We start from the raw sequence: 10,336 nt of genomic DNA, 5'->3' as shown, positions 1-10,336 counted from the left end.
ACCTCTGAGGTGTAGTACAGTATAAAGTACAATATGTACCTCTGAGGTGTAGTACAGTATAAAGTACTATATGTACCTCTGAGATGTAGTACAGTATAAAGTACAATATGTACCTCTGAGGTGTAGTACAGTATAAAGTACAATATGTACCTCTGAGATGTACTACAGTATAAAGTACAATATGTACCTCTGAGATGTACTACAGTATAAAGTACAATATGTACCTCTGAGATGTACTACAGTATAAAGTACTATATGTACCTCTGAGGTGTAGTATAGTATAAAGTACATGTACCTCTGAGGTGTAGTACAGTATAAAGTACAATGTGTATTTTCAGTGTGATAGTAATAATTTTTAATTAAAAAATATTTTTACAGTGTGATCTTAACTCCACTTTATTTATTAATATTGAACCTTTCATACAAACATGCAGCCAAAATTGCTTCACAGAAAATAAAAATAGAAAAAAATAGAGGAAATAAAATTATAAGAAAAATTATAAGAAAATATGAGAAGGATACTTTAACAATACTATAACAAATATGTACAGTATAAATATATATATTATATATTTTTTTATATTTTTAATGTTTTCTTAATTCAGTAAAGGATCTAAATTATTGTAGTTGTTGTAGTTGCGTCTACCGGCCGACAGAGGGCGCAGCACCTGCAGCTTGTTTTCCTTCTCAACTTCCGCCTGTGGATTTAAACTTCCGCCGGAAGTCTGATCGGTCTCTTTTACCAGGCCGATCCAACATGGTGGGTATTTTTCACATGCCTACCTGACTAATCTAAACTAATCCTCGCGTTCTGAGGCTGTTTGTTCATCACTAATTTAATCCACGGACACCGGAGAGTTCAATTCACCAGCATATCAAAGTATTGACGTTAGATGACTCGAATAAGAGCGATTAGTTTGCGGTGTTGTAGCTGAGAAACTGCCGCTAGGAGAAGGAGCGGAGCCGCTGAATGAGAAGCGGTTCTCAGTCAGATTTGTATCTGTCTAAAGAACCGGAACGGTAGAATAATAATGTCGTTCAGTGGGTTAAACACGGGCATTTCAAGCGTTTAACCGCTAATATACATCACCCACGGTTAGCTTACGAGGCTAAACTGGAGTTAGCTTCGGCTAGCAACCATTACCGAGCATCTCACCGGGAAACACTGGTTTAACCATCTCCGGTCTGCTCGGTGGTCGTGTAAATAACACGGAACATGCAGCCGAAGTGTTGTGTAGTTTATCGGCTCTGAGTGTTATTGTTTATGACATGTATTTATGAACCGTGATGGTTCGTCTCATCCATTCAGGTAATATTGCGTCACATTCATATTTAATGCTCCACATGTCTGGAGATGAACGAGACTTCTGCAAAATATATCTGAAAATTAGCAAAGAGTCACAGCTGATCTGTCTCTGTCCTCTTTCATAATGTGTTGAGACTCTGAAATCTATACCAAGATGGCCGCCTGTGATTTCTTTATTTAAATTGTAATAGATTGTTTGGCGTTCTTCCTTCAGGGACGAGTCAGGACCAAGACGGTGAAGAAGGCCGCCCGGGTCATCATCGAGAAGTACTACACCCGACTGGGGAGCGACTTCCACACCAACAAGAGGGTCTGTGAGGAGATCGCCATCATCCCCAGCAAGAAGCTCCGCAACAAGATCGCCGGGTCAGTTTAACACGTTTAAATAGTTCATATAATGACGTCTGTCTACTTCCTGTATCGAAAGTGTTCATGACGTCCTCGTCGTCAGGTCATTGATAGTACAGGAAGATCAACCTGAGAGCCTTTCCCGTGTTTGAAGGATCCTCTGTTCCTCTCAGACCCTGAAGCCCTCACACAGCTTTAGACCATAGACCTGATGTTTCCTCCATGAGCTCTGGTTACACTCACTTCCTGTTCGGTGTGGATGTTCACGTCTCTGTGATGCTGCTGCAGGTATGTGACACATCTGATGAAGAGGATCCAGAGAGGTCCAGTCAGAGGAATCTCCATCAAACTGCAGGAGGAGGAGCGAGAGAGGAGGGACAACTACGTGCCTGAGGTCAGTGAACGCACCACCAACGCACCTGAGACACTGTGGTGGTTCTTTGGTTCCACCATGAACACAGGAGAGGTTACCCTGGCGGTGACTGACGTCTGTTAATAACACAAATCAAACGTCGTGGTTCTCTGGTCGTCCTTTGAGCTGCAGTTTGTAGAGAAAATGTAAAATATTGTGAGTTATTGAACTATGATCAGTTCTGTGTCATCGTTTTACGTTCTATGGAAACGCCACCACATCTAGAAGTAGAGAGAACTTAAACAGGTCCTGTGGAGCAGTCATGACATGAATCATTCAATAACAGAAACAAGTTTCATTCCTTTGATCATTTATATTATGAAGTTGGAAAACAATGAAATCTAAATATCCAACATTGTTCACAAGTGTTAACGCTGGCAGACAAAATGAGGCTTTAAATATTAATATTAAACGATTCATGTTTCAGCCTCTCTTCTCTCCTCCTCTTCTCCTCTCCTTTTCTCCTCCTCTTCTCTCCTCCTCTCCTTTTCTCCTCTTCTCCTCTCTCCTCCTCTTCTCTCTCCTCTCATGACTTCATAGTTTCACTGAGGAGCTCACAGTTTAATGTTTTTTCACACTCTGGTTAAAGTGAAGGCTTTATTAGAGGAGACATTTATATGAGAACATGAAGAATAAAATGTTTTGTTTTGCTTTTTTCTATCAGAAGCGTTGGTCACACATGATGTGTTCAAGGGCCGTCAGAAAGATGAAAATCTGACAATAATGGCTGATAAATGATGTAGTTTTAGTGATTGTTTAACAAAACGTTTCCATCCTGCTGGCAGGTTTTAGGGTTCAGGAAATCTAACGAGATGAACATATTGCAGATTTAAGTATTATAGAAGATCCTCATCATTGTGTTTGATGGATGGATAAGAGCTTTATTATTATTATTATTACATGAGACACATGAACATTAATGTAAAGTGTCTACTTCCTGTATCGAAAGTGTTCATGACGTCCTCGTCGTCAGGTCATTGATAGTACAGGAAGATCAACCTGAGAGCCTTTCCCGTGTTTGAAGGATCCTCTGTTCCTCTCAGACCCTGAAGCCCTCACACAGCTTTAGACCGTAGACCTGATGTTTATATAACTTTTAAATCTGATGTTTCATAAGTTTAAACCTGATGTGAATATATTTTTAGAATAATAAATATTAAGTTCTCGCTGTACTTTGGAGATATTTTACACTGAAATACTTGTTTAAAAACATAAAATCTCTTACTAACCTTTCATTTTTATGAGGGGATAGTTTTCCTAAATTAGATAAAAAGTAGAAACTAAACTCGGAGTGAGTTTAGTTGAGTTTAAATATTTTGAACATAAATCATTTTTCCTTTCATCCTGAGGTCAGAGGTTGTTGTGTTCGTCTCAATCTTTCCAACATGAGTCTGAATTTAATCTTTTTTAATGTCGTACATCTGAGGCTCGTCGTATCGCTGCAACTATTGTATATTTATGATTGTCTTTATTATCATTGATCTGATTATTATAACAGTTCAGTCTAAAGAAAGTTAGAAACTATTAAACTGTCAAAGCTGACGTCTTTAAATGTCCTGACATATTGAATGATTTATGGATTATTATAAATATCTGCAGATTAGTCTTCTGCTGAAGCTCGACTCAAATGTTCAGTGAAATGATGCATTCAGGGACAGAGAGGGAGGAGGAAGAAACAGACACAGATGAGACGTGCTGTAACTCTCATCTGTGGGTTTACCTGGTTGTTGTGCACCTGGGTGTTTAACCGTGTTGTACTTGTGCACCTGTGCAGGTGTCGGCTCTGGACCAGGAGCTCATTGAAGTTGATCCCGACACAAAGGAGATGCTGAAGCTGCTGGTGAGTCTCTTCAGTTTACAGTTTACTGCAGTGGGAAGTAACCGAGGTACTTGTACTTCAGTATTTAAATACTCTACTACTTCATTTATCTGACAGCTGCAGAGTGTTTATAAAATGTATTCTATGTGATATTAAAGTACTGCTTACATTCGTGAAGTGTGGTATTAGTACCTCTACCACTGATTACTAGAGTTGTGTATTAATACCTCATCAGAGCAGCTCAGTCAGTATAAGGAGTTAAGATAAACTGAAGGATTGAGATTAAATATAAAACACACTCTGAGGTAAAGTGTTAAACGTCCTTTGATGCTTCAGAACATCAAAGGAAACGTAACGAGCTGCTATGAGTGATGATCAGACCTGAACTTCAAAATGTTAAACTTAATAGTGATCAGACTCTTAAAGTTTAAACACGTTGCTTAAAGTGTCTACTTCCTGTATCGAAAGTGTTCATGACGTCCTCGTCGTCAGGTCATTGATAGTACAGGAAGATCAACCTGAGAGCCTTTCCCGTGTTTGAAGGATCCTCTGTTCCTCTCAGACCCTGAAGCCCTCACACAGCGTTAGACCGTAGACCTGATGTTTCCTCCATGAGCCCTGGTGTAGAGGTCTCAGACCAGCTCTTAACTGTTCCTCTCAGACCCTGAAGCCCTCACACAGTGTTAGACCGTAGACCTGATGTTTCCTCCATGAGCCCTGGTGTAGAGGTCTCAGGTCTCATTAACTGTTCATATCAGACCCTGAAGCTGTATGAGCTCTGGTGTTGAGGTTCTTCTTCTGTTCTTCAGGACTTCGGCGGTCTGTCTAACCTGCAGGTGACCCAGCCGACCGTCGGCATGAACTTCAAGCAGCCTCGAGGAGTCTAGACGTCTGTAAAGTATCTTACTAATAAAAACCCTCCGGGGACGAAAAGCCTGCTGATTGGTCGACTCCACTGCTGTTAAACCTCTATTTATTTGACTCTATTTATTTTTACTCTATTTTACTTTATTTACTTCTGGTTCAGTGTGTTTAATATCAGAAGCTTCTGTAACTCATAGAAGTGATTTTAAAGGTTTTTAATCATTTTATTATTTATTTTATAGTTTTGCTCTGAAGATGAAAAAGTGTTTTAACGTCATTTAAACCTCGTTCTTCATCATTTAAAGTATGGAGATGAGGGATTTTAAGTAAAATTACATATTTAGGTGATTTTGGTTGAGAAAAGGCCTCGTGTACTTTTTATTGGTCAAGTAATAAATAATAATAATGAGAATATATTGGTGCTGGGCAACAATTACAATGTTTAATCATGATTAATCTCATTGTTATGGCAAAGTCCAATAATGAATTTAAAAGTAGTGTATTGTGCACTTTTATTTTAAAGTACTGCTCTATGAACTAAAGGTGAATAACATTTGTTTAAACACTTTAAACACATCAGGTTCTTGTTAGCAGCAGTATTCCCTTTACACAGCAGTTATAACACAGTTATAATGATTCTGATCATAGATATTCAGCCGGTGTTCACAACTTTATCTTCATGCATGTAAGAGATGATAATTAAACATACAGTGGGTACGGAAAGTATTCAGACCCCTTTAAATTTTTCACTCTTTGTTTCATTGCAGCAATTTGCTAAAATCAAAAAAGTTCATTTTATTTCTCATTAATGTACACTCAGCACCCCATCTTGAGAGATAAAAACAGAAATGTAGAAATTTTTGCAAATTTATTAAAAAAGAAAAACTGAAATATCACATGGTCATAAGCATTCAGACCCTTTGCTGTGACACTCATATTTAACTCACATGCTGTCCATTTCTTCTGATCCTCCTTGAGATGGTTCTACTCCTTCATTGGAGTCCAGCTGTGTTTAATTAAACTGATTGGACTTGATTAGGAAAGGCACACACCTGTCTATATAAGACCTTACAGCTCACAGTGCATGTCAGAGCAAATGAGAATCATGAGGTCGAAGGAACTGCCCAAGGAGCTCAGAGACAGAATTGTGGCAAGGCACAGATCTGGCCAAGGTTACAAAAGAATTTCTGCAGCACTCAAGGTTCCTAAGAGCACAGTGGCCTCCATAATCCTTAAATGGAAGAAGTTTGGGACGACCAGAACTCTTCCTAGACCTGGCCGTCCAGCCAAACTGAGCAATCGTGGAAGAAGAGCCTTGGTGAGAGAGGTAAAGAAGAACCCAAAGATCACTGTGGCTGAGCTCCAGAGATGCAGTAGGGAGATGGGAGAAAGTTCCACAAAGTCAACTATCACTGCAGCCCTCCACCAGTCGGGGCTTTATGGCAGAGTGGCCCGACGGAAGCCTCTCCTCAGTGCAAGACATATGAAAGCCCGCAGAGCCCGCACAGACTATGAGAAATAAGATGCTCTGGTCTGATGAGACCAAGATTGAACTTTTTGGCGTTAATTAAGGATCTGCAAGGAAGAATGGCAGAGGATCCCCAAATCCAGGTGTGAAAAACTTGTTGCATCATTCCCAAGAAGACTCATGGCTGTACTAGCTCAAAAGGGTGCTTCTACTCAATACTGAGCAAAGGGTCTGAATACTTTCCATACCCACTGTACTTCTTGAAAACTGCAAAACTATCTACGTCATGTTTTTATGTTTGTTAAATTCTCAGTAGTGATACTAAATGATGTTTATTATACATATTACAAACAAAACACTTTAAAAACTCAAACAATAATTTTAATGAATCATTTCTTTTTTGTGGTATTTAGGTCAGACACATATGCAACGCTGATTACCGTAATATGTGTGGTATTTGTTATAAATGTACGTTGGTACATAGAGGGTGATAAGAAGCTGTACATGGAGGGACTTAGGACCCAGGGGAGTGTAGGTGAAGGAAACAGGAAGAGACGGAATAGACGCCACACAAACAGCTGTTCACCGCTCGCTGCCGGTTCTTGTGTTAAAAATGTCGTTTAATAATAAATAAAAAACTGCGTTAACGCGATAATGTGTTAACTTGCCCAGCACTAGTTCAATAATGACTAAAGCACAAGCAAAAACACTTTTTTCTCCCAGTTTATAAATATGTAAATGAGTCGTGTATAATTATAAAACCTGTTTAATATTTCAAACATGATTTTAATAAATCAAAGAGTTTTCAGATAAAACGCCTTTAATGCACCAATGAATATTCATGAAGGATTAACTCCTCTAAAGCTACTTCACACAAGTTTATACATAAACATGTTAAAATAGACTCTGGGCTCTGATTGGCTCATAAGCACTTCAGCAGGAAGAAGTTACAGAAAGCTCCTCGAGGACAATCGCACATCTTCCCGATACGAGAACCTTTCCTCACCGCGCAGTGTTCTCCCAGGTCACACTGAGAACAGAGAACCACAGAGGGAGAGAACCACACACATCATTCGTGTGAGCAACACGTCTTATATTAGACGTAACGTTCTAAAGATGTGATTCTTGGTTCTTCGGCTTCACTGCAAACACGTTGGTGAGTATTTAAATACAAGAGTACTTGATTAAAATAGAATACTGTGTATTTAAATACAGAACTGTGTACTCTGTTTTTATTTAATGCTACATTGTACTTTTAGTGTGTTACTCAGATGTCACTGCAGGTAAAGATCAGAGTAATACATGGAATAAATAATGAATAAATATATATATATATATATATATATATATATATATATATATATATATAATCTATGTGTATGATATGATATATAAAATAAAAATATGTTATGAATAATATATAAATGAATGTATAGAATAAACTAATACATAGAATAAGTGATGAGTAACATAAACATAAAATAGATAATATACAGAACAAATAAAGTAAAAACGAGTGACAGTAGTGTTTATAAAACATTAAAGATTAAATATGAAACATTTTGTCATTTAGTAATGAAAGACTTCTAGAAACCTCCAGAGGTAAATATAATAATAATAATGTGTTGATGAGACTCACTGAGGGAACTTGTCCGTACTTCTTCTCCCACGGATTGATCCTCTTCGTCTGAAGCTTCTCCAGAACCTCATGCAGAGCTCCCAGCTACACACACACACACACACACACACACACACACACACACACACACACACGTAGACAGACACACACACGTCATAAAGCTTCCATCTTCCAACAGATACAATGAGTGCATCAAACACCAGCAGTACTACATTTAGTATTGTACTTAAACACAGTTCTGAGGTACTCATGCTTAACTTGAATATTTCCTTCTACTTCTACGTTACTACATCTCAGAGGTGAGTATTGTAGTTTTTACTGCTCTGACTAATAATACAAAATATAATTATTCATATTATTTATTAAGGAGCTTCACAAAATATCAACTGCAACATTAAAGTGATGTACTCATTAATGCATCAATAATTATAATAATATAGTATATATTCTGCATAATGAGTACTTTTACTTTTAGGTACTGTAAGTACATTTGGAAGTATATTTTGTACTAAAGATACATTGTGGTATTAGTACTTCTGAGTACTTCGTCTGGTCCCTGTTATTAAATCATTGAATGTCTAATTATGAACTTAATTACAGTTTTAGTCCTTTAATGTTTCATTGAAGTACAAACATAATATGAAACAACACAGTAATGTTGAATATTACTGCTAAATATACAATAAATATATTGAAATAAATCAATCTTTGTCCATTAAGATGTTAAAGAACCGTTCAGTGGTTTCATCAAAATAATTCATAAGAATTCTATTTGTTTAGAAAAGAGTAAAAAGTTCCAACATGAATGAATGAATTCTGACTTTATATTAAAGACTATTATTGATCTATATTCATACAACAATCTACTTTCTGCATTTTATTTTTTCATCCATAAATCAACAAATACCAAAATATATTTAATTTACTGTAATAGATAATAAATCTGATCACACGTATTCAGTTTATAATAATATGAATAAAATGTAAAAATAAAATCCTCAAACTGACTCCAGATTATTAGTTTTAACAATTAATAAATAAATATATTTAGTTGCAGATACATTTTTCTTAATTGTTTAATTATTGCTGCTCCACTTTTATAAAATAAATAAAGTCTTTATTTAATGTTTGTGAGAAGCAGATTAATTACTTTAAAATCACCAACTGTGATTGTTCTGTGATTAAATGAACATTATATGTATATATTATATATTCAATATTAAATATTCAATATTAAATAGTTTATATTCAATATTTTATATTGTATATTAAATATTCAATATGTAATAGTTTATATTCAATATTAAACATTATATATTAAATATGATATATTATATTTTGAATAGTATATATTATATATTAAATAAAAATTAAACAAAGAACATACTCTGGAAACAATAAACATCTAAAATATTGCTGAATATTTGAATAATGGATTAATCCTTACAGATTTTATGTATTACTAAATACTATTATTATTATAAACTATTAAATTGGTTATGGTAAAAAAAACAACATTGAACACCAATAAATAGTAAATAATAAAATGTTAGTACTTCTGCGCAGTATTCTGCGCAGTAACTGACCAGTCTGTTGGAGTTGGAGTAGCCGTAGTCCTGGACGTCCCTCTCGTCCCTCTCGGCTTCCGTACTTCCCGTCGGGCAAAGCGCGGACAGCAGCGCCGCGAGCAGCACAGCTCGCGCCCACATGATGCCAAAAAAAAAGTCAGGAGAACAAAGTTCCGCGAGCTGCGTTTCTGTCTCTGCTCCAGCTGTTTGTGGCTCACGCGCTGCTCCGCCGCGCGCGGGATGTTTGGGTAGACGGCCCCGCCCACCTTTCAGCCTCCGGACGACGTCACGGGTGTGACGTTAACTGGCTCCGAATGACCTCTGATGACCGGATGACTCATTAATAAAAGAAAACATATATAATAATAATAATATAATAATTATAACGATAATAATAATAATAAATATATAACACCTATCAGAACAAAGTTACAGATGCAGTAAATTGAATCCCGAGTCTTTAAGTATAAAACATTAAAGATAAATATTCGACTAATCAATAAACAAATAATCGAAAGTTTTGTCAACTTTGATTTAAAAGATTTTAGTTTGAGTTAAATTATAATGTTGATGAAAATCAATTAAAACACGAGAACGTTAATGGATTATTAGATCATTTTATTTATTTCAGATGATCTATAATTCTGAAAACTAAAACTCTATTCATGACTATATAGGGCCTTAAATGTACTTTTTCCTGTGTGGTATTAGTACTTCTACTGTAACAAAGTATTTTTACAGCGTGGTACTAGTACTTTTTCTAGAACACAGTATTTATATAGTGTGATATAAGTACTTTTACTGTAACATAGTATTTTCACTGAATTATACAGTTAATGTTTAGAAGACAAATCACAGATGATTCGATGAAGACTTTAATACTTTAGTGAGACATTAGATGAGGACTTTAAT

The 10,336-nt window shown here is 36.3% G+C and overlaps 2 protein-coding genes and 3 non-coding genes across 5 annotated transcripts; 4 read left to right on the top strand and 1 right to left on the bottom strand.

Moving 5' to 3' along the window:
- The first annotated feature begins 724 nt into the window (after positions 1-724).
- Positions 725-4,823, top strand: LOC116401239 (40S ribosomal protein S17). The gene is made up of 5 exons (XM_031879558.1): positions 725-760; positions 1,521-1,672; positions 1,943-2,048; positions 3,841-3,906; positions 4,695-4,823. The coding sequence occupies exons 1-5, from the start codon at positions 758-760 to the stop codon at positions 4,770-4,772; spliced, it is 405 nt and encodes a 134-aa protein (XP_031735418.1). The 5' UTR covers positions 725-757; the 3' UTR covers positions 4,773-4,823.
- Positions 1,720-1,846, top strand: LOC116401245 (small nucleolar RNA SNORA71). Its single transcript, XR_004213983.1, has one exon. It is a non-coding gene; the product is annotated as a small nucleolar RNA SNORA71 (small nucleolar RNA).
- LOC116401244 (small nucleolar RNA SNORA71) lies at positions 3,002-3,128 on the top strand. The gene has a single exon (XR_004213982.1). It is a non-coding gene; the product is annotated as a small nucleolar RNA SNORA71 (small nucleolar RNA).
- LOC116401243 (small nucleolar RNA SNORA71) lies at positions 4,340-4,466 on the top strand. Its single transcript, XR_004213981.1, has one exon. It is a non-coding gene; the product is annotated as a small nucleolar RNA SNORA71 (small nucleolar RNA).
- A 2,009-nt stretch (positions 4,824-6,832) lies between the features above and the next one.
- Positions 6,833-9,638, bottom strand: LOC116401241 (cocaine- and amphetamine-regulated transcript protein-like). The gene is made up of 4 exons (XM_031879560.1): positions 9,443-9,638; positions 7,857-7,940; positions 7,129-7,247; positions 6,833-7,095 (listed from the first exon to the last, which is right to left on the bottom strand). The coding sequence occupies exons 1-3, from the start codon at positions 9,563-9,565 to the stop codon at positions 7,140-7,142; spliced, it is 315 nt and encodes a 104-aa protein (XP_031735420.1). The 5' UTR covers positions 9,566-9,638; the 3' UTR covers positions 6,833-7,095; positions 7,129-7,139.
- Positions 9,639-10,336: the final 698 nt, after the last annotated feature.

This window comes from Anarrhichthys ocellatus, unplaced genomic scaffold (assembly GCF_004355925.1).
Source record: "Anarrhichthys ocellatus isolate YVR2014 unplaced genomic scaffold, GSC_Weel_1.0 scaffold288, whole genome shotgun sequence".
Lineage (NCBI taxonomy): Eukaryota > Metazoa > Chordata > Actinopteri > Perciformes > Anarhichadidae > Anarrhichthys > Anarrhichthys ocellatus.
This window is presented reverse-complemented; position numbering and strand designations above follow the sequence as displayed.